The sequence below is a fragment of the Zonotrichia leucophrys genome, chromosome 1A (assembly GCF_028769735.1).
Source record: "Zonotrichia leucophrys gambelii isolate GWCS_2022_RI chromosome 1A, RI_Zleu_2.0, whole genome shotgun sequence".
NCBI lineage: Eukaryota > Metazoa > Chordata > Aves > Passeriformes > Passerellidae > Zonotrichia > Zonotrichia leucophrys.
The window spans coordinates 28,073,633-28,097,710 of NC_088170.1; the positions used below are offsets into that span (position 1 = coordinate 28,073,633).

The 24,078-nt window shown below is 48.6% G+C and overlaps 2 protein-coding genes across 2 annotated transcripts; both read left to right on the forward strand.

Annotated features, from left to right (window-relative positions):
- Window positions 1-2,614: 2,614 nt before the first annotated feature.
- MYF6 (myogenic factor 6) lies at window positions 2,615-3,772 on the forward strand. Its single transcript, XM_064731479.1, has 3 exons — window positions 2,615-3,130; window positions 3,398-3,488; window positions 3,654-3,772. The coding sequence occupies exons 1-3, from the start codon at window positions 2,615-2,617 to the stop codon at window positions 3,770-3,772; spliced, it is 726 nt and encodes a 241-aa protein (XP_064587549.1).
- Window positions 3,773-10,246: 6,474 nt separating this feature from the next.
- MYF5 (myogenic factor 5) lies at window positions 10,247-11,912 on the forward strand. Its single transcript, XM_064731493.1, has 3 exons — window positions 10,247-10,818; window positions 11,280-11,355; window positions 11,492-11,912. The coding sequence occupies exons 1-3, from the start codon at window positions 10,312-10,314 to the stop codon at window positions 11,683-11,685; spliced, it is 777 nt and encodes a 258-aa protein (XP_064587563.1). The 5' UTR covers window positions 10,247-10,311; the 3' UTR covers window positions 11,686-11,912.
- The last annotated feature ends 12,166 nt before the right edge of the window (window positions 11,913-24,078 follow it).

Consider the following 24,078-nt stretch of genomic DNA (forward strand, 5'->3'; position numbering starts at 1 on the left):
TATCTAACATGGTAAGGAATAAAAACCATGAAGAGAAAAAAAACCCATACCAACTTTGAATCCTCCACTTCATTCAGTTTTGTAATGGAGAACATCTCTGAGGATATTTTATTCATATGTGCTAGGGATGTTTGCTGGCTGGGTTACATAAACCAAGGAGCTGCAGTGGGAGATGCAGCAAAATTCAAGTTTCCTATATGATGGGGAATCTGACCATTTTCATTCAAATGAAAATTTATTTACAGTTGTTAGGAGTTTTTCTCCTATCAGTTATTCCTACAAAGGACTAATTATGTTGAGCCCACATCATTGTGAGGAACTGGATCTGTTTACTCTGTCACTAAGTGCTGGGAAGAAAGAACATATTTTGTTTCCTGTTTAAAAAAAAAGAAATCTGTTGAAAGCAGCAGGAGCATCTGGCTCCTAAACTTACAGTTTCCCAACTTGCTGAGTTCACTTAAAGCTCTTGAAAGGACAACAACAATTTGGTAATTATCTTTCTCCTTTAAGCTAAATTTTCATTTGTGCACCTTACCAGTAGACTGATCTCATCTGTCTTGTTGCAAACATTCCCAGGGTAGCATTGAAGAAACAAAAGATTAAAAGGAAAAAAAATGAGTGTAGTGAATGTGAAAAAAAATTAAACAATGCACTTTTGGTTTGTGGAGTTTGGGTTTTTTTGGGGTTTTTTTGAAGGGGGTGGTTGTTTGTGTCTGGTTGGCTGGTTTTTAGTTTTGCTGCTTTGGGTTTTTTTATTATTACTACTATTAATGCTATGGGACAAAGACCCCTGTAATACCTGAAAGCATGTAAAGGAGCAGCTTTTCCATGGATAGTCAGCAAATTAAATCAGAGACACAACGGATGGGTAAAGGTCAACATTACATCCCTCTTTAAAGGTGGAAGATTAAATCACAGGAAAAGTAAGTGACTGGTCAAAGGTCAAACAGAAAGCAAGTTGCAGAACATGGAAACTGAGAAACAGTTTCTTATATTCAGCGCCTTAACTGCCAGACTGCCTTTTCTTTACTCTGAAGAGGGAAAAAACCTCAGTGGTGGAATAGTATCAAAATTAGTTTTGCTGAGAACAGTCTGAATTTCTCTGTCTCATCCAAAACTGGATATTGTTCTGCCTCATTAAAGAAGAAATGAGATCCACTCCAACAACACTGATGTGGTGAAAACAAAACCACCACTACTCTTACTATTGAAGATTTTTGTACTCCAAAAAGATTTGTTTGCAGTTCTGGAGCAACAGTTGAGTCAATGATTAATTTCATTGTAGCTTTAGAGAAATAAACAATACCACCACACTTGCGTTCAGAAAGCTGAAGTTTGGAGCTACATTTGAGAGCTATGAGACCATTGCAGGTGCTTCATCTTCACATACTATCGTTTCTATAAAAAGCTTATACACGTGTATATACACACACACAGAGGAATATACTTACTAATTCACATAAATGTACACGTGCATGTGTGTGGGCATATAGATACAGGCACATATGCATATGCACCTATGTCTATTTACATAAACACAAAGACATTACGTGGTATTTAAAGAACACAAGGCAGTGCAGGAAAAGAGGCAAAGAGGTAATTTTCCCAGTCCTCTTTCTTTATGTGAGACGGCTCCAGCCACGATGTGACATTACAGTATAAGCTAACACAGAGTGGTCACAAGCTCCATTTCTGTCTCTGTGTCTGGGAAGCGCTCTGCACCCTGCCAGCCCCAAGGGATTAAACTTCAATTACACCATATGCCTGGGCTTTGCTTGCCCTGAGCGGCGTCAAGGACAAGGGCTGCGCAGCGAGCCCCATCCCACTGTGACCCAGTCACCTGGAATCACTCCTGTCACCTCATGGGCAACGTGGCAAAGTTCACAGTGACAGGCTAAGCCGAGGGGCGCTATCTGTGGGTGCCTCATCATCGCAGCGCAGCTCTGCCTTGGCAACCTTCCCCGTGTGTGCAGAGGAGCAGCGAGCTTGGCTCCCAACCTTGGGCTGCCCCGGGTGCCTTGGGTCACAGGAATGGCACGCAGGGGGAAGGTGGCGGGGGAGTGGAAATAGCAGGGGCTTCTACTGAAAATATTAACCCGTCTATTTGGAAAGCGATGGCTGCCTTTGAAACCTCTCCTGACACACGTGTGCTCAGCCCCCGGCCGGGAGCGGTGGGCTGGGGAAGGGCTCCCCTGCCTTTGTCCCGCAGCCGGGCCCCGGGGCCGGGCACGCTGCTCCCGAGCGCACGGCACTTCGGGGGAGCGCGCACAGCTGGGTTGTGCTTTTTTCCGCTTGTTTTTGGGGTTGTTTTGGTTTGGTTTTTCTTTGTTTGTTTGTTTTAATTTTTTTTTCTAATTTGTCTCCCACCTCTCGTGTCCCCCCTCCCCCATCTAAATAGGAGATGTTCTCAGGACAGCGCCCAGGAGACTGACTGGAATCAGTTTTGGAGGGTGATACACCGCGACAGCTAAAAGTTGGATAGGGTTTCAGCAGCTCCTATATAAAGCAGAGGGGACTTATGTCACTGCACTAATTAAATTCCATCTGGGTTGTTCCTCGGGGTGTTTTTGAGATTGCCACCCAACTCAAGCAGGCAGAGAGGCCCAGGGACAGCATGATGGACCTTTTTGAAACTGGCTCCTATTTCTTCTACTTGGATGGCGAGAATGGAGCCCTGCAGCAGCTGGAGATGGCTGAGGGATCCCCGCTGTACCCAGGCAGCGATGGCACCTTGTCTCCATGTCAGGACCAAATGCAGCCGGAGGCCGGCAGCGACAGCAGCGGAGAGGAGCATGTGCTGGCACCCCCGGGACTACAACCCCCTCACTTCCCCGGCCAGTGTTTGATCTGGGCTTGTAAAACTTGCAAGAGAAAGTCGGCCCCCACGGACAGACGGAAAGCAGCCACCCTGCGGGAGAGGAGAAGGCTGAAGAAGATCAACGAAGCCTTCGAGGCTCTGAAAAGGCGGACTGTGGCCAACCCCAACCAGAGGCTGCCCAAGGTGGAGATACTGAGGAGCGCCATCAGCTACATCGAGAGGCTGCAGGACCTCTTGCACAGGCTGGATCAGCAGGAGAAAATGCAGGAGATCGGGGGGGACCCCTTCAGCTTCAGCCCCAAGCAGGGAAATGTAAGCACGGCCGCTTGGCCCCTGCGCCGCCACGGCAGCGCCGCCGCGCCCGTCCCCTCCCTCCTCCTCCTCCTCCTCCTCGGCAGGGTCGCCGCGGGCCGGCAGGGCTGGCGGGAGCTCCCCGGGGAACCGGCCAGCCCTCGGGGCTGCCGAGCTCCGCCGGCCCGGGGAGCCGCGGCCGCCCCACTAACACCCGTCCTCTCCTCTCCTCTCCTCTCCTCTCATCTCCTCTCCCCGCGCCTCCCCGCTCCCGCCTGTGTGCCGCAGATCCCCAGCTCGGACTTCCTGAGCACCTGCAGCTCCGACTGGCAAAGCGTTTCCGACCATTCCCGAGCCCTAGGAGTCAGCCCCAAAGAAGGTAACTCTCCCCCGGGCCCGATTCCCGAGCCCCCTTGCCGAGCCCCGACGGCCCCGATCCCGGCGGTGCCGCCGCCCCGCTGCCGCCCGTGCCCGGGCTCTCGGCAGCCCCGGCGAGGAGCAGCGCTCTGCTCTGCTCTTTAATGCCTTCTCTCTCCTTGAGCAGGAGTCTCCGCTGTCGAGTCGTCGGCCTCCAGCAGCCTTCGCTGCCTCTCCTCAATAGTGGACAGTATTTCTTCCGACGATCCCAAACTGCCCAGCGCGGAGGAAGCGGTGGAGAAATAAACCGGGTTTTGTGGTGGTATATTTAACGGAGATAGAGCCTCCACCCTCTCTCCTCTAAACTAAGTAAGGAAGCAAATTCACACAGTGGAAAGCCCAGGCAGGGCCCTTTTAAAAATCGAATCAAGGTACACCTACCCCAAAGAAAATGGCTCCCACCACTGACTCGAGTCAGACAGACTTCTCTCTTGCCTTTTTTTTTTTAACCCGAGTTTTGTTTTCTTTAACTTGTGTTGCATAAACCACCCTCCTTTTTTATTTTTATTTTTAAGATACTTACCTGTGTACCGGTGATCCGCTTTGTCTGAGACTCACCGGGAAGTTCATTCCTGTCTGAGTGAAGCCCTTGGTTGCATTGCGTGTGAGTCATATTTAAAGAGTCCCCGCCTCATTCGTTCCTGTAAATAATTTCAGTACTGTCTTTTCTTTTGTAAACATAACATATATATTTAAATGGTGGAATGTGATATTGTATATAAGAACAGATGGATTTCTTGGATTGTAAAATAAAGCTCTTTGTGTTACAGTGTTTTCTTCCGGTCCTCTTAATTTCATAAAATAACCCGATCCGGGAGCTCAAACCTGCCAATGACCTCAGTGAATGAAGGCCTGAAGAGTCAGAGCCGTGTAGCAGAAGCACGACCCGTGTGACTGAAGGCAGGACACGGGACAGATTTTTCTTTCGTTTACTCCTCCAAGGTTTCCCCTTCAGGGCCGCAGCCGCGGTGTGAATCACCAGGGTGTGAATTCCCCGTGTCTCCGTGGGCTCCCGGGGACGCCGGGCGGGCACGGGTGGGTGCCGGACAGGACCCGCCGCCCCTCCGGCCGGCCGCAGCGCGCCCAGCCCCGTTCCTGCGGAACGCATGTCTCCCTGGAAAGCGATATTGCTCCCCTAAAATGCCCGACAGTGCCGCTCGAGGACCTTGCCAGGCAAAGTCCTTCGCTGGCCTTGCCCTGCACGTGAAAGGTGAGGTTCGAAAAGGGGCATGAAAGAAGATACCCCCGCCCGTCGTCCTCCCCACTCATCCCCCCGACCTCCTGCCCCGCTCTTGGAGCTGGGAGAGGCTCAGTGCGTCTCACCTTCTCCTCTCGGCACCGAGGGCTTGAAAGCAGGGCTTCTCTGCGCCAAAACTGACGGGCCTGCTGCACTAATGGGGCAGCAACTGGCTGTGACAGAAGCCCGCTCCCTCTGGGACTGGAGGGAGCCGTAGTTTCTTCCCAGGAAAGGTAACTCCCCTTGACATCCTTGAGCCTGAGGGAGAAGGGAATGGGGTCCTTCAGGGAGGAAGGAGTTAAGCGACCGAAAGGGTTTGGGGGTGGGGGGGTAACAGCATATGAAGCCTTTCACTCAGTGATGTAAAAAAACCACAGCCTCTCTGAGGATGGTGAAACGGAGCTGCTCACAGTCAGAGCGTTACGGTTTGTAAAAGGTTGTACCCCCGGGAAGGGGCGACCACCAGGGATCGGCGCAGTCTGGCCCTGGCACACACACAGGGCCCGCCGGACAGCCTGCACAAGTAAACAGGACACTGCAACTCTACCGCGTGCGGTCTCATCGCCAACGTTAGCCCTTGATTTATTCTTTGTTTCTGCTTTTTGAAAGGTCACAGTCGCGTTTCGGGAAGATCTCCCCCTTCCAGGCCATCAGGGGCACGGGTGCATCGGTCTGAAGGGGAAGCTCTGGGTAGAGCCTGCCCGAGAGCTGGCACTCCAATCCACCGTGCCTTCCTACCGCCCTGTCTGCGCCGCCGTGGCCAGCCGGGTCTTTAAATCAGTCCTGTACTACCTCCAATTGCTCTCTAACGAGATATTCCCTTACAAAGACTAATTGCGGCGGGACAGGACAGTGTGGTGGGCACAGTGATGCAACACTTTCCCCATGTTTTTTCCTCCTCTCAAATTAAACCGCGTTGCCTCGGGGAACCCTCGGGCTCTTCAGAAAGCGGCGCGTCGGGGAGCGAGGGGCCCTGCGTGCCACCTCAGCGACCTGGCACGGGAGAGGATAGCTGCAGCTCGCTTCTGTGGCGAAGGCACTTGCCCAGTAAGAGAGTATTTCAGATCGGGCTAGCATCTCGTCGACTGTCTTTCTAATTTGTTTCAACCCGACTCCCGCCGAGCTCCGCGGGACCCGCTGCCCGCATCAGGGCAGGAGCCGTGCTGAGCCAGCCCTCAAGGCACAGACACCCCGGGGCACCGACTGCCAGCTTCACCCGCAGCCGGGCAATCACCCCAACAAGCCTCCCGTCCGCCCGGCAGGACCCCCGCGGCAGCGGCTCCCCCAGCAGCAGGGTAACTTGAGCGATTGTTTGGAGTAAGTTTGCCTAAAGGAGAGTTTTTTCATTAAATAAAGAAAATACCTCCCGAAGAGACTCTCCGTGACCCCCGCGGCTGCAGCTGACATGCCGGGCTTCCCAGTGAAGGTCGTCAGTGTGTTTGCAATTAAAATGTTTGTGTTAGATATTAATAACGATAATCTTTACTTAAGTCCCCAGCCAAAGCAAACAGGGCCCTGGAATCACAAAATCAAAGGGCAATAACTGGGTAAAGACAAGAGGTTTGTGATTTAATGAAGTCTTTTTCCGGAGGGACCACGCACAAATTCATCGCAGTTTTTGCGCAAATGCAAGTGCCCCTGCCGCTCCCTCCTCCCCTTGCGGGCTGGAAATCCCATGTTCAATACAGCCTCCCTCGCCTGTACCTGCTCCGCTCCCTGGGAAGCAAACACCTGCTCGCTCCCTCAGCAGCGGCGGGATGCGGGGCAACGCCGGCCCGCGGCGCGCAGTGCCCGGCCCGAGGTGCCTGCGGGGCCGGGAGCGATGGGAGGAAGGCGGGGGAAGGGGGAATGGGGTGCCTGTCTGCAGGGCTGCCCTGTTGACACCCGCTTTCCTCTGAAGTGACGCGACCCAGGGTTTAAAGCCTTGTTTTGAGGTTTTTGGTTTAGTATTTTAGGTGGGTTTTGTTGTTGTTGTTGTTGTTTCGTTGGAGTTTTTAGGTTGGTTAGTTTTGGCTTTCATATTGTGTATCTTTATTTTCCTCGGTGAAACCGCCAGCAATCCAGGGAGGGAAGCGGACAGCCAGCAGCAGGCTTAACTCATTCTCTGAACTCAGAGTCAAGGCGGTCAAGAGGCGACACTGCAACTATTTCCACGGGAAAATTCCTGCGTGGACCACTGCTGCTTTGTGGACCCCGCACGACTTTTCCGCAGTTTCCGTCTTTCTGTGGAGAATGAGCTGGGGGTGGGCGTAGGGGGCAGGGAGGGAGGAGGCTGAATAATTGAACCATGTGCTCGCTGGGACGCCCCTCCGATAGCAGGAACTAGCAACTTTTCCCAGTCTCAAGGCTGCTAAAACCCCCTCGTGTCCCTTTGATCTCTCCTGGGAGTCCCGGGGAGCCATCAGAGGCCAATGCCTTCTTCAGCTGTCCTCTATACAACTCCCTCTGGCAGGTACTAATGTGTTTACTTAGGTGCGCACAGTTCCCAGCGCTGGGGGGAACCAAACGTTTCTCACACGGCTGGAAGCGCCCGGCCCAGCCAGCCCGACTGGGAAACGATTTTGTGGTGGGGGCATGGCGGAGGAGATGCCGTGCCCACTCGGTGCCGCTGCCGGCGGGAGCCGGGCGGAGCTGCTCGGCACCGTGAGGTTACGCGCTCTCCTCGCCCGGCACGGGCCCGCGGGTGCGCTCCGCGGAGCCGGCCGGGCACCGCGCAAAGGCGCTCCCAATGCCGGGGCTGGGATGCGCTCGGGGAGACCGCAAACACCTCTCACCCCCTCAGTCCCGTGACTTATGGTTTCGGTAGGATTTTCTGCTCTTAAATAGAAAGGTGTGGGACTTGGGAGAAGATGGCACGCTCTGCAGAAGGTGCCCACATTGGATGGAATCCCTCCAGGAATAGGTGCGGCACGGCGATTCCTGAGGAGTGAGGACGGCTGGGGTGAGGAACACCATTTAAAGGGATCCTGACACGTTCACCACTTTCTCTCTACCAGCCCATAGGAGCAGACAGTGTCTGATGCTAAGGCTGCTCCCGCTTTCCAGACTTGAGCCTCCTGAAATGCAGCACCATCCTCCCCCTTCCCCGCACCCCGCCCTTCGCCAGCAGCCTCATTAGCCGGCCTTGCAGTGCGTGTTTTCTCCCCCCTTTCTTTAGTTCCACTCGCCTACTGCATTTTTGCAAATTTGTTTTGAGATCACTTTACCAGAGGAGCCGGAGGCTCCTTAAGGGATACTAATTACTGATTTTTTTTTCTTCCTGAGTGACAGGCCCTTCCATGGTTTCTTCTATTTCCCAAAAAATATTCAAGGAAAAGGGAATGATATTTTTTTCCTATCTCTTTAAATACCTTTGGGGAAAAGCACGTTTCTTAACAGCCCCAGCTCCTCTGAGTTAAGAGTCAAATCTGCGAGCTAAAGCTGTGCATGCCAGGAGAGCGGGATTGAGGGGCCTGGCGTTGTGCACCGAGAGAGCTACAGTGCATGCTTGGAGAGAACCCAAGCATGCACCAACCCAGAAAGGTGATCGGAACTGCAACCGGCACTTTAAAGATCAAGTTTATTTGTGCACGAAGCATAAATATGTAAACAGGTCTATTTTAGCCAGCGCGAACGCGGTAAATGAAATTGTGTGTGTGTTTGTCTATGTCTGTGTGTGTGCACGCCACAGCCCAGTGAAGAGTTCAAGTTACTGCTGAGCAGAACTCCTGACTGGTGCTGTCTTAGGAAAACAGTAGGGAACTGTCCTGTTTCAGATGTGGGCCAACAAAACAGCAACCTGCACCTCAGAGTGGCAGAAGCCTGGAATTCTGAGATTTCCCATTCTGTAACTTTACTCCTTTATCAACTCCCTGCTTTTCATACAGTATTCATTTCAAAGGGGCTCCCCGTGTTTATGGCCCCAAGTAAACCAAAGCAGTGCAGATGTAGCCTTTCCCAGCTTTTAGATAATTTTGCAGCCTTTCATAGGAAGAAGGGTGTGTGCATGATTGCTTTTTAGGAAAAAAAAATTAGCCTAAGAATGGCAGTCTTTGGGGGTTCGGGGATGGTGGTAGCGGGGAAACAAGGATGGGTTCCCTCCAGCCCCAGCACAGGCCGAGCTGCTTGCCTTTCCCCGCCTTGCCCGTGCGGACCGGACAGCTTCCCGGCGGTGTGCGCTGCCACAGGGCATCTCTCTCAGGAGATGCTTCCCTACCGGCTTTGCTCACTTGATCAGCATTTCCCGGAGACAGGCGGCTCGCCGTGCCACCGCATCACCCCTTCCTGAAGAGAGGCTAACTGAAGGCTCCTTTTTCCTGGGCACAAAAGCCACCTCCATAGCGTTTGAACCGCTGCTGGGTCATTTGCTCTCCGTCTGACTTAGCCTAGGTGACATAATTTTATTCCCAGGTAGGGAAGGTTTCCTTTGCCTTCTCATAATATTTTCCTCAGCTACAAAAGCCACCTGGACGAAACCAAAGGATTCCTGCGCGTTAGCAAATGCCTGTTAAATGGCTTCATTACCACTCTAATGACCCTTGCACCGCTCCGCTCGGCTACTGCTGCGGCTGGGGCTCCGCAAGGCTTTTGTCCCCTTGTGTAAAGTTACTTAGGGATTGCGGGGTTAGAAATTTTACACTTCCAGGAGGGGTTTGTTGCACTGGCAGCTGGGACGCATCTGTAACGGTACAAGTTTGCCTGAAAGCAGAAAATTAGCAAGCCCAAGGCACTGCTTGATTGTTGTGTCCCTAGCAGCTCCAGGTCACAAGAGAAGGAGAAAGAAGGAGAAGGGGATTTGTCTCGGAGCAAACACATACACTTTTCTTTTGTGAGTACCTTCCCTTGTGATCCGATCCGGCAGCACTAAAATCTAGTTTCCCTTCTCTTCGTCTCTCCTGGCCACAAGTGGCTGTGCATTGCTGTCCCCCAATCTGCAGATGTGAGCGGTTGGTGGCACAACTTTAATTACTGGACAAAGAGCTCCTCGAGATAAATAAACACAGTCTAAGAAAAAGGTTATAATATATCCGGTTAGACCTGGATCACGGGATGTGGGAAATAAAGATGTGCAAGTAGACAGTATAGGTGTCCCTCCCGAGGAAACGTGTGATGGGAAACGGGAGATGTGCACACCGAGACGAGGAAGGGCTCTGTAGGAGCCACTGACAAGTGGTTCGTGCGCGTCCACTGCCCCTCTTTCTCTTTCCATACCAAACTGCAAATTCACAGACTTGGTTGGAAATTCGGAGATGTCGCAATCAGTTCTTGGGAGGTCGTTCATTAGAAAAGTGCCCATCTCTCGGCGCTCCAAAGGAGCGGTGCGGAGCAAATTGTCTCCTGGGGACTGGAGGGGGCTTGCCCAGACAGCTCCCGGCAGGGGCTGTGGTGGGATATGCTAATAAAGACTGGCCTCTGCGGACCAGCCTCCCTTTCCATGTATATATAAGGGCCCCCCGCATCAGCCGAAGGACACTTGGTCTCGGGTCCCTAATTACGGAGGAAATTGCCCCAGCGCGCTGCGGAGCGCCTGGCCGAGAGCCGGTCCCCTACTGACGCCTCCGCAGCAGGGATGGAGGTGATGGACAGCTGCAAGTTCTCCCCGTCCGAGCTCTTCTATGACAGCTCCTGCCTCTCCTCCCCGGAGGGCGAGTTCCCCGAGGATTTTGAGCCCAGGGATCTGCCTCCTTTCAGCGCCCACGAGCCCCCCGAGCCTGCCTGCTCCGAGGAAGAGGAGCATGTGCGAGCTCCCACTGGCCACCACCAAGCTGGTCACTGCCTCATGTGGGCTTGCAAAGCCTGCAAAAGAAAATCCACCACAATGGACCGAAGGAAGGCAGCCACCATGAGGGAGAGAAGGAGGCTGAAGAAAGTGAACCAGGCTTTTGAGACCCTGAAGAGATGCACCACTGCCAACCCCAACCAAAGACTCCCCAAAGTAGAGATCCTGCGAAACGCCATCAGATACATCGAGAGCCTCCAGGAGCTCTTGCGGGAACAGGTAGAAAACTACTATCACCTGCCGGGACAGAGTTGCTCCGAACCGACCAGCCCCACTTCCAGCTGCTCCGACGGGATGGTAAGACAGAGGCAGGAGCCACGGGGCTGTGGGGACCCCAGGATGGCCCGCGGGCAGGTCACCCTCGGCCCAACGCCGTGGGACCAGTCCCATGGGTGTGGGACGGGCCGAACGCACCCGGACATCAGGAAAAGGCGGGCGGTTTGCCCTGGAACAGGCCCCTTCCCAGGTTTTCCGCTGGGCACGCAGCTGGGCTCTCCAGGGAAGCATGGGGGGAGGTAGCGCTGCCCGAGGGCACCCTGCAGGGCCCCGGCCCCCCTCTGCTGTCCCTTAGCGCGGCCCTAGAGGGGTAAGGCTGGGGGAGATGGGGAAGGCGCTGCCCAGGGCCAGCAGCCTGGCTGGGAGCGGCTGCCTCGCTCCCTCCCCGCTGGCCTTTATGGCCCTTTCCCGTCTCGGGGAGCGTCCCGCTGGCCCCTGGGCGGGGGCGGCACGGCCGGCACTCGCCCCTCGCTGTCTTGCAGGCCGACTGTGGCAGCCCCGTTTGGTCGGCGAGAGGCAGCGGCTTCGACGCCGTCTACTGCGCCGAGATGGCTCACGGTAAGCGCGACCCGAGCGGCGCGGCCTGCGGGTAGAGGCGGGGCCCGGGCCCCCCGCGCTGCCCGAGGCGCTGGGGCAGGCAGTGCGGCGGCCCGCGGTAACGCGGTGCCCTGCCCCGGCCCTCCCCTCGGCCCAGGGTACGCCGCCGATCAGAGCAGCGCCCTGTCCAGCCTGGACTGCCTCTCCAGCATCGTGGACCGTCTCTCCCCGGCGGAGGAGCCAGGGCTGTCTCTCCGCGACGCCGACTCCCTCTCGCCCAGCGCCAGCATCGACTCGGGGCCGGAGACGCCCGGGACGCCGCTGCCCCGACGGACCTACCAGGCGCTATGAGGGGCCCGGGGGCCGGCACACCGCGCCTGCCGCCGGGGCCGCCTCCTGCTAGCGCTTCTCGGGCGAGAGGGGCGGCCCCGCAGCCCCTTGGGCCGCCGCTTCCCTCTGGGGCTGCAGGCAAAGCGCCGCGCCCGCCCCCGGCCAGGGATTGCCCGCACCCCGGCAGGGCGGGCAGGCCCCGGGGCTCGGGACACACGCGCTGCCCTGGAATCCCCGGTGCAAATAAAACGTGCTGTGAGAGAGCTGTCTGGCCGGCTGGTTCTTTAAGTGCATTCCCTGGCATGGGGGAGGGCAGCGAGGCTCGGCTGCGGGGCGCCCGCCAGCATCCATGCTGAGCCCCCAGCCAAGCTCGGGCTCTTGCCCGCGGGACGCCCCTCTTACCGCCCCACCACGGCGGTCCCCAGCCGGGACGTGGGGTGTCCTGCCGGGCTGGGCCCTGGGACTTCGTCTCTCCTTCCACCAGTGCGTACTATTCTGAGATCACTCATGGAGCAACAAAAACGTGGACGTTTAAATTCTCACACTATATCCTGTTATGGGCAGATTTTCCACTTATTTTCTGCAAAGTAAAATTACTATTTCACAGTCATATTTTTCTATCCTCTCCTTCCGGCCTTCCCTTCCCATCCACCTCTGCAAAGCTCAAGTTTCGTTCACTGGGTATGAAGATGGACTGTGTATTCCAGAATTTGACCCTAAAATTGCGTGGTGACTCTGCTCCTAAAACCACTGTATGATCTAGCTCTAATGCTGTGCTGGGGAATTTTCCTTGTTGCTCTGGCAGAGACAAATTTAGTAAAGTTAGTAAGAACAAACCACATGTATCTCTTTCATAAGACACAAGGTATATTTCACAATATTCAGAAAGCAATATGGATTTATTTGCTTCTAATTACTTTGGTCTTTTGGTCCAGGATGCAAATTCATTACTCTCCATTTCTCTAGAAATAACCAGGTCAAATCTTCATGTGTTTTCAGATTTAACAAGTATTTCCTTCCAGGCACTAAATTAGGTCTACCTACCATGAAAAATTTCCCTAGTTTTGCACTCTTCTAGATATAATTCAAAACTTTCTTAGCCAACCCTCCCCATCCCCCACCAAAAAAAAGAAAAAAAAAAGATGAGATGGAGAGATGGGCTCTGTCAGTTCATCCAGAAATGTTTCATATGATAAATACTCTGAGTGGGAAGGGATATATCCACCTCACTATTGTGGGATAAGGATGTATTTGCCGTTTGTGTTTGTGTTGCTAGCACTCGGTGGCCAAGGGGCCTGGCAGTGGTATTTCACCTCTGATAAATCTTTCACTTGAACCCAGCCCAGCTGAGTCATGTCACCAAAAGTTATCATCTGACTGGCCTTTGGCAGCATCTCTGAACCAAAGATAAAAGAAGCCTTTGCTTAGGGATGGCTCTGTCCCTGTAGCACACTGAGGGTCTCTGTCAGAGAAAGTGAGGTGGCACCTGCCTTCCTGAGCCTGCAGCAGGGCAGCAGCAGGTGTGTGTCTGACACAGGGCAAGGCCAGCCCACCCTTTGTGTAAAGCCTCCCTCAAAATTACTTTCAATCCTTGCCCATAGCCTTGAGGTAAGTGTTCTTTTCTTGCAGAATATTTCAGGAGAAGCCTTGACCAGAACGGGCTTTCTGTGTATACAGATATGTCTGAACTCATCGGGGACTAGAAGTGGTTTTAAACCCCTGAGTTGCAGTCATGCAGAGGTACAAACAAGGCATTCTCACACCCCTGTCACTGCAGATGCTTCAGCAGTATGCGAGTGCCTTAACAGAGACATAGTCTTGGTTCTGGTGGATCACTTCCCAAGCCTTCTGTTCACAGGAATTCTTATGCAAGACTGTGAACATCACTGGTTTTATTTCCTGGCTTCTCACACTCTGATGCAGTGTTGCAGTGTTCACTCCTCTCAATCAAAATACCGTCCCAAGGATACTTCTTATGCCCAGGATTTAATAGAGTGCAGATGATTTGAAATGGTATTTTAATGTGAGCTAAGCTAGAGAACTTTCAGCGTTTCATTCTGCGCAGTGCTGACCTTGGCAAGTGATCTCGGATGAAGTATGCAGAGTAACACTAGCAAATCACATGCTGGTAATGTACACCTCTCTTTGGCCGGCAGACATTTTAGGAGTCGCAAAAAGGTCAATACTTCTGAGAAGTAGATTTTCAGAGTGTGAGGAGAAGCATTCCGTCTGGGGGATGTTTGTCCATAGGCTCCCAAGTCCTACTACAGGAGTTTACAACCTCTAGGTTTTGCTATACACATCTGGGAAACAAAAAATTCCAGGACACCTATGAAAAAACTCCCATGAGGCGAAAAGTGCAATAATCCTTGTAAGGAATGGAAGTGAACTCCATGAAACTGCCTTTAGTCTGTGGACTGGGAAGAACAAAAAGGCTGTTGGGAGATACACGGTTCTGGTCAGATTTTACACATTTCATATTAATATTAATAAGCGGAACTGAAAAGAAAGATTTGTATTCTATATTAAACATGTTCATTTAAGGAAGGCTGTGCCCAGAAATAAATAAGAAGATGATGTTCTAGAAAATCTCAGCTCCACCTATCCCAACTCCTACTAGTGATTGCTTATAAGGCTCTGGGGCAGCATGTAGTGACCCCACAGGCAGGTGGCAGGTGCTGAGATGCTTCATGGTGTCAGAATAATGAATATAGCACAGAAGGTGTGTTACAGCAAGTTTTCTGATTGCCACGCACTGCAAGGAAGGGCATAATTCTGTACACTTTTTAGAATACAATAATGTTGTATTTTACCTCTGAAAACCATGCATATTTGGCTTAAATTATGACTGAGGGAGGCAGCTGAGCTTTGGGGTTTTTTTTTTGTGTGTGAAGTCTTGTGTATCTTTTGTTAATAAACCAAATAGAGATCTTTAGTGAACTAAATATTTTAAATTCAGATCAGAAGGGACATTTGTACATTGCAAAACTAACATAGAAACCTGGAAAAGATCTCTTAAATATAACATCAAGACAAAAATCCTGCTTTCCTAATGTTCAAATTTCTTGAGTTGCTTGTGTGGAAAACCACTTCCTTTGCCTAGAGGAAAAGATCAAACTCTTTCTTTTCCTGTGGTAAGGCTTAAAAGTGATACATTTTTAGTAATTAGTTCTTGGAGGATGAAAGGATCTTTATTTGTAGTGCTTGTCTAAATATGCCGAGGAATACCTCAATTTCAGTGGAAATTCATCATCTCCTCTTCCCAGTTCACCCTGCTTATCAGGAGCAGTCAGACTTTACCACAGCAGGCAGCTCACCTCTCCCCACCCTGAACCTCTTCCCTCACTCCCTTCTTCCCTCCTTCTTCTCCACCTTCTCCTCTGCAGAACCCTTGGCTCGCTCATCACTTCTCCCTGCTCCTCTCAGCTGGACCTTGGCGTGCTGGAGGACTCACAGCTGGCCAGCTGACTTCTGACCTTTGGCAGGTTCTGCATGGGGTATCAGCCTTACAGCTGGCCACAACTGCCCTCCTGGCAACTGAAGGCCTAATGAGCTTGGCCAGCTGGAGACTGGGCTGGAATCCTGCTGGCTGATTTGACCCTGTGTGAGGGATGGAGGGGTTCACCCCCAAATGTGGAGGGAGTGAGCAGTGCATCTGTCTATGTGCTGTCCCACGGCATTAGAGCCAGGCTTCTCCTACAGCCAATTGGATTACTGGGATGACTAAAAAAAAAAAAAAAAAACAGCAGAGCTGTTTTTTCTCTCTCTCTCTTTTTTTTTTTTTTTTTTTTTTTTAATGGAGTTTGCTGTTGAGTATTAGGCTTCATTAGTGACTGTTACCCTCACTTCATCTCATGGTGTTCACTCCACAGAATACACCCATCCACCAGCCCAGGACTGGGCTGAGGGAGTCATTCCCCTTCCCAAACACAGAGGAATATATTGTCCCTTTATCTAGCAGGTGCCCCACTTTCCTATCTCCAGCAGGTTATGCATCTTGGACACTTATCATGAAAAACATTGTACTGCTACTTTCTCAAAAGTCTCCTGCTTTCCACTCCCCTGACCAGCTGAAAGGCATCATTGATCCATGGAGTTAGTTTACTTCTTGAGCATTAGTAACCTTTATGAGCTGCCTGGCAATCTGCTGAAAAATGTTGCTGGCTATGATGCCAAAGTCATTGCTCATCTGTGCTTGAAAAAAGTGATACCATGATATATGAGGGTCAGCAGGCCCAGAGAGAGATCAGAAAGGTGCTTCAGTATCTGCATTAAATCAGGTGAATTTGGGTCTGACACTCTCTGAGAGGCCCTCAGACCTGGAGTAGCAGCAGAGGAAAAAATATGCATTTTTTCTCTGTTTCTCTGATCTTCTGCAAATAAATGCTTTTGAACTGATACTATTTTCAGTTTTAAAAATCCATATAACATGACTTGAAAAAGTAACTTTAAAAGCATTGAAACCCTTCTAGTTGGCTGGAGTAGAGTCAGTCAGTCATCTGGAGGTGGCTGCCTCTGCTCTGTCCTCACTGCCATGGTTCTGTCTCCTTTGGATAGCATCAAACTGATATTGGGAGCAGACACAACACTCACTTCTCCTCTGGGTCTATGCCTACCAATAGCTGTCATTCTGAGCCTAGGATCCCTGCATTTCACTAATATTGTGTCTTGAGCAGCTGGGAGTCCTTCTGGCCTTTTTTTCTCAGGTGAATTCCCAAATGGGAATAGTTTGACTGTAAAACTTCTTCAAATGGATGAGCACCATCCTCTTGGATGCCTGCAGTGCAGACTTACACAGCACCTAAATAGTAAGATTTGAGCTCCTGCTTAAATGGGGATTTTTCTGGGCCTCATCCTGAGTTTAACATTCACTCTCCTCCTCCTTGCAAACTTTGTGCAACTGTTTACCTAGTCACAGGTAGTGTGTGACCTCCAGTGAGGAGTTTGTTCCTGGGTGCAACTGGCCAAGGAAGACACATCCCATGAAGGTGCTTCATGTGGTGAGAAAGCAGATATCCCACTAATCTGAAGCTGTTTGATTGCTGGAACTATGGGTGACTTAACACCCAGACTGGGAGAAAGTGCCTATCTCATATTGGGAATTCCCTTTGGAAGACACACCTGGTGACAGAAAAAAGGGGAATCCTGCTGAAGCCAGGAAGGTTAGCCACAGAAAGGGAGAGCAGTGGTCACGTGTCTGTATATGCAGCTACTCAATATGGATTAAAGGGATAGTGACTCTGGGAAAAAGTTTAATAACTCCAAAATCCCTTATGCTGAGCATGAAGTAGAGGAGAAACCAAGTTAGACAAGGGCTGAGGCAGCTGTATCCTACCAGTGCCTGAACCACAAATTTCTCATATGTTTATTTCCTGGGCGAAATACAAAAATGACTGAACTTTGAAACATGAAACTTGTTATTTCTAAACTTCCTAATAAATGGCACAGTGGAGCCTTTAGAAAAGCTTTAGAAAGCCTTTATGAAATTGGACTTCTCAAGCAGAAGTGGTCTGCTCTGAGGAGTATCCTGACCATGTCTGCCTCCTACAACCCACATCCCCATCACTCTCTTTACTGTGGAAGATAAGAAAAAAAGAAATATGTATTTTGGTGTATGATCTTGCTTTAATACATTCTTTCAACAATACCATGATTACTTACATTCCTTTTTATAAAGTGAATAGTCCTATTCACTGCTTTTTACTGCTTTTTATTGCCCATTTTTTTCCATCTATGTAGAGTTTTATTGTTGATAAGCAATGCGCTTGTTTACATGAATAAGTTTGAGTCCCATTTGGGTTGAATATATACAGAAACATCTCTTTATCTTCATGTAAACTCTCCTTTAATCAGAAATATTGTATTATAAAGTACAGCTAGACAGCTAGGTTTATTCTTCCTGCAACTCCACTGAAGCCCCTGGAGTTTCACCAGGAACAGATTTGGGCCAGAAGGCCCAGAGTATAGTTACAATATATTCGTTTTCTCATGCTTCAAAAATGGACTGTTTATGTGCCAAGCTGTAAAGTGATATTCATGATGACTGAAGCCTGAACAACATTAAAATATCCAGATCCTCTGCTTCAAATCCTCTGGTATCTGAAACTGTTCCTTTGCTTTCAAAAGGAGGGGTTTATTGCTGCTGAGGGTAAACAAGGGCAGGGGCACAGCTTTGGTGCTCAGGCTGAAACAAGGACTCGCCTAGCTGATATTGAAGCTTAACTGTGGCAAGCCTATGTCTCAGAAGCTGCCCCAGCCCCCAAGTCTGCCCAGGGCCCTCTGCACCAGCCCAGCCTTCCTGCTCCTGTGGCGAAGGTTTCTGTTGATCCTTTCAGCTCAGAAACCCTTGTGAGACTTGCTTCCCTATTCCTAGAGGAGCCCCCAGTTGAGAGGAATTTTTCTTTAAATGAAAAGTACTGTGGAAAATTGCTTTTTATTGCAATTATAATGGATACAGTGGTTCACATAACTTGCAGTGTGCTTGAGAGCCAGAGCCCACACTCTGTTCACACACTGGCATATCAAGTATAATCATGTTTTTTGTTTAACTTGGCCATGATATCTAGAAGTAGGATCTCACAATAACTCGCAATTGTGCTCACAATAACTGCAGTGTTGTTTTGATGGTCTTGAATGCCAATCAGCTGTTACTAAATATGTAAATAGGTGGGTACCTCCTTACTTAGCACAGTAGTTATTGATAGGTAGTAAGTGCAAGGAGCTCTTGAAGAACTCTTCCTCTGGAGACTAATAATTAAAAAAAAAAACTTTGCCTATCTGTTTAGTTAGAAAGAAAGCCGGAGAGAAAATGTTGCTGAACACATGATAAAACCTTCCACTTAAAAAAAAATTTAGATCTGTTAAAAAGAAAACAGTATGTCTAAAATATTACAGTAAGATGCAACAAAGTTTATTTTCACATCCTTTTGAACCAGTAGAAATACCTGTCCACAGACATTCTTTATATATGCAGGTTTTAGCAAATTTAAAGCCGAAAAATTGAGTCTATTTGGGGGAAGGAAGAAAGCCAATATGACAATATTACCAGATTCTTTAGTTAAAATGATATAGGAGTATTTGGGGGGGATTGGTCATGTGATGCTTGACTGAATCTTCAGCCCTTATGTAAGTTTATTTATATGTAATCCTGGTATGTTATATGTAGATGTCTGTAGTGTCTCAGGCAAAGCCTTTGCCCATAGCTTTACCATCATACTGCTACAGGTGATTCTCTCAGAAAGCTCAGGGCCTTTAGAGTTGTTGGGGGCTCCTGGAAGGAGCAGTTCTGCAAGGGTGAGATTCAGCATCTTTTAGCTACCTGAATAGCTCTGTTTGATTCTAATCTTGAAGTTCACTTGGTTAAAAGCTGTGAGCAACACCTAAAACTGTTCTGCCTCTAATTACAGGAAGAAATGTGTCTGGCAAATATTTGGTGGTTTATGAATGCTTTTATGTTCCCTTTTCCTGTTTCCTTTTGAAAAGGAGAAAAGCAGTGTATATTCCAGTTGAAAATGTGGGTTATCTGAGAACTGCCTGTGCTGTAAGAAGTAAAGCATTGCCCCAATATTAAACAATCATCAAAATTTTCTGATGATGTGCATGCTCAGGCAGGATTTGGCAGGTCAGAGCTGACATCGGTGCTGTTCGGCATGGCAGACATGCAGACCCGGGCTCTAACTTACAACTGGAATCAGGGAGAAGAACTTCTGGATTACTTTTGATGCTGCAATTCTCCCACTGCAATTAAGTGACATGAAGCACCTGGTAAGAGAAGGGGAAAAAACCCTGAATCATACTGAAAGCATATGCTGTGCATCCGAGCCAAATGTGACTTAAATAGCCGTAGCCTGAAAATTGGAATTTATAAGCATAACCCCAATCCAGCAGAAAGTATAACACACAAATACTTATAAAATTAAAATAATTCAGCAGCACCCAAAGATAAGAACACTGTAATATACATTACTTTGGTGTTAATAGAAGTGCCTACCTTCAAGTGACACCCTGCACTTCTGTGAGCTTTTACTCCCTCTGGCTTCTCCAGAGAGGGCTGCTGCAGCTGAGGCCCTTTTGGGTGCAGGAATTCAAAGCTGAAGAATCCTTTTTCCAGTGGGATTATTCTTTTTATAAAGCACTGTGTGTGTGCTGGAAAAGCAATTTATTTTGTCACTAATGTGGGATAAAGCATCATTATGCTTCTCAGCTGTCACTAGGGAGTATTTGAAAGTGGTAAATCTATTTTGGACCCAGTATTAGCTCTAATCATTCCAGTCTGAATAAAAAAATGTAGGAAGTACAGGACACAGTCTGAATTCTACTTCTCCACCCCCACCCACCACCCCCCCACCAAAAAAAAAAAATTCTGAAACTTAAGGGACAGATTTTTTACAGAATATAGGATTTTTTAAAAATTTCATTTCTCTAAAAATGGCATTCTTCTGTACTTCTGTTGAAGTACAGAATTTTAAATATATGACTAAAAAATCAAGTGTACTATTTAAAATATTGAAATGTACAGGAGTTAGGCACTTTACAAAATACTATGGCAGATGAAGGCTCAAATTCTCCAGGGGGATTAGGTGTTTAAATATAGCTGAGAATCAGACACTCCAGGTCCACAAGCTGGGTTAGGGATGCCCGGTGCCAAGGGCCTTGTCCTTGTAAAGCTATACAGAACACTGGGAATGTGGGAAATTCTCAGCATATGGGGAGAGACACCTGGGCCCCAGTGTCATCTCTGGGAATTCATAGTGTGAAGCAGGGCTCTGCCTAAATAGTAAGAATGTGATGAAGAACAAGTCTTACTTAAGTGTCTTAATCTGGATTGGAATATAGTGTCTTTCCCCAGTCAAGATCAATCTGTCCATCTTTCTTTCTGTCTGTCTGCCTTTTCACGCTGTGCCCAAGCCCTGTGTTTCATGGTCTAAGCAGGGATAAGTACTTCATTTACAAAGTAAAAGGGGATGTGCAATTGTTCCCCTTTTATTAACTGGATTGTCACCTACAGCACTCACTCATGATGAGGGAAAATGAGCTTGTGTCCTTTTCTGCCTTTGTTGAAGGGACTGTTTTGATTAGGAGAGAAAAGGGTGTTTCAGAGCCTGGTGTCTCCAGTGCATATTTGAATTGCATTACTGCATGAACTAAACTAGATGGTCTTTCCTTCAGCTTGCACGATGACTTTGGCTTGTCAGACATTAAATTTGCACCTAAATCAGATTTCTGCTTCTTTTTCCCCCAGGTTTTGGGATGCATGAGTTGTGTGGCATATAATCCTCTCTTTCTAAAGGGCTCTGAGATATTTTTGGTCATGTGCCTGGAAGCACAGTTACTTCATGGCTAAACTGTTGGTGTTTCCCATCCTGCAAGGACAGCACATACAGTCCTGTGACAAGGCTTCTTGTGTGTGCTCAGACATGGTGGGAGCAGTCTGCTCATCCTCATTTTCATGTGTGTCCCTTGCACCATGTATTTTGGTCACAAAGGAGGCATACTTCTTGTTCAGCACAAATAGGCAGGGTCAGGACCTACAGCCCATGCCTCTTCAGACTGGGTGGATATCCTGGAGCAAGAGCCTTGTAACCACTGGGTTGCTGAGGAAGGTGGATCTTTGTGGGCTGTGAACTGGAGACCCTGTGACAGGAAATTCCATCAGCTCTGCTGTGGTCTGGGTGGAATGTGAGCAGTAGGAACAGTGAGGTCCTAATCCACCACAACTGTTTGCTGAATGACTTGGGTACTTCTTTGGGTATTTCTAGACCTCTTTGCTTTCTAGAGGAGGTCTCCTAGCCAAACCTCATCCTCTTAGGACAAGATGGAGCTCTAGGACAATTATAACAAGGTTTCTGATAGACATCAAGTATACATACTGGAATAGCAATGTATAATAACTTTGTGTTATTATATAAAAGCCTTCGTCAAATATTGGAGGAAGTTTCTTTCCAGTGGTCACTGCACTTCAAATAGGTATGGCCAAGAATGATGAACAGGTTTGCATATTACTTGAAGCAACTGAGAGCACTGAATGAAAAACAAAGATAAATCTGAAAATGCTGCTGTAACCTCTGTTGTTGAATTTTGATTCTGTGGGGAAGAAGGTTAATGAATTGAGGATGAAATAGCAGTAGCCTCAGGCACACATCTGGAGCATGTTGTTGCATTGTATCTCTTATATTTCAGAGAAAATTCAGCTTCAAAGTGCAGTGTTGCACTATCTTAAGGACTGGGGGCATCCTGGGATCTTGCAGCAGATCATAGAATGTGGTCATTTTTTTCCAATGCTCAAGTCGTTCCTGGCTTGAATACCCTCAAAATGAATGTGTGTGTGGACAGTGACTGATAATGCTGAAGGATGCAGCAATGTCCAGGCAGAAAATTTTGTCCTTTGCTGCACCACAGCAAAAGCTGGTATAATCTGGCATGATTCCTTATATGCTTGCACTGTTCTGTGACCAGCATTTGTCACTTGGTTGCCTTTTTTTTAACCTCTATTCCCTAAAATCCTGTAACTTAGAGTGACTTAAAGTGGTGGCAGTCACCCATGTCAGATTCCTGTGATTTTGCACATTTAAGGATGCTAAAGCAGCAAGGTCCATCTCCCAGTACATAGGATGCATCTAACTACTTATCCTGCTTGAACCTGCTTATCTCTTTTCTGAAAGGAAAAACTGATCAAAAAGTGTACTCTGCCTGAATAAATCCATTTGCTATTACTAGTGCGTAACAAAGAGCCAGGCTGCTGTTTATACCTCTCAGAAGTTGTTATGATGTGGAGTGGTATCAAAATGCACAAAACCATTTTCTCTCTGGGTCCCTGGGGAAGTGTGGATGCTGCCCTTATGCATTTAAACTGAGCCTTTTTTCTTGGAGATAATTGTTCCCTCAGCAGTAGAGAGATGGTAGTTGCAATTAATTGCACCTTCACTGACACTGGTCTCTGAAAATAAAATCAGGTGTTCTGCCTGACTTCTGAGTCACTTCAGCTGTTTCAACAGTGAGTTTTATAGAAAAAGAAACATGCCAAATCTTCATCTGATTTGACACTTGGACCTATTCTTTTTTTCTCTCCTATTTTTTCCACCTTTGAAGATTGTCATTCTTTGACTCTTGGCTTACAGAGCAAATTTGCTTTAAGATTGCATTCATCTCCTCAGTAAGTCAGATCACCTGCATAGCTGAGCTGAATAATTTAATAAAGGCAAGATGACTGCATCTAAAACACGCTTTGGAGGTGTACAAATTGTAATGCAGACACCTGCTGAGGGTTCATTAGTTCAGCCAAGACTCTGGTTGGAGACTCTTTGTATTGCAATGAAATCACCTGCACTTCGTTGGGAATCAATGACATTTCTCACATACTTGCTCCATGCAGATTTAAATAATCATCCTAGAATTAGCCAGGGATACAGGGAAGAAACCATCCTCAGCCACACCAGCCTCAGTGTAAAACTTGTTTACAGCTGTCAGATTATTATTTAAAGCAATTGGCATGCGTTCTGACAAAACATATTTTTTGCCTTACCTTGCCTTAAAGTCTAAATTTGGTAAATAGGTAGTCACACCAGAAAACTGCAGGATGAGCGCAGGTTTCCTGATACCCTTCCTTGCCTAGGCTTGTAACCTTTTTAAGAATAAGACAGTTTCTAACAGAACTGGAGAACTTGGGCTGCTGTTAAGCACCATAGTCAGAACATGAAAACTGAACAGGACATCTAGTCCTAAACAAACAGGGAAGGCTGTCAGAGCCTGGGCTTTAGCTCTGGAGCTTGCTGAAAGTAGGACTATTTTATAATATTGACTTCTTTCCTCTGTCCTTTCTACTAAGAAGTGGTGCCAGTTTTCTGAGGGCTCCTATATTTATTTGTGAAGCTGGTGCTTCTTAGGGTATTGCCTTCTCCCAGGGACTTTCAGAGAGGAATCTGCCTGAGAACATAAGATGTGGTGCACAAAATATAGCTCCTTGATGGTTTTCCCTGCTGAAAAAAGGAGAACTTTTAGATGCCTGCATACTTCAGCTAAATATCAACGCCTCAAATAAAGTTGTGGTGGAGAAAGAGGAAGAAATTTCAGGAGTGTCTAGAAGGGGAGAAATAAAAATGCCTCTAGAGCTTGGATCTAATGATCCAGGATCTATTTGGGTGTCCCTCTGAGGAGGGTAGGCAGTGGTACCAGCTAGGTGCCAGGCAGTGGTGCAGACTGTTACCATCTTTGAGACAATCACAGATACAATGGAAACCAAATTTCATGGATATCTTTGGCAAGTCCCTGCTAAAAGCAGAGCAGCTGCTGCAGTGGGCGATTCATGGCTTACATTGATTTGTTACTGCACCTAGTTTACATGGCTCCCTTCAGCAAGGCATGGAGACGTGCTTCATTTATTTTTTACTTCAATGGAGATTACACACTTGCCTAGCA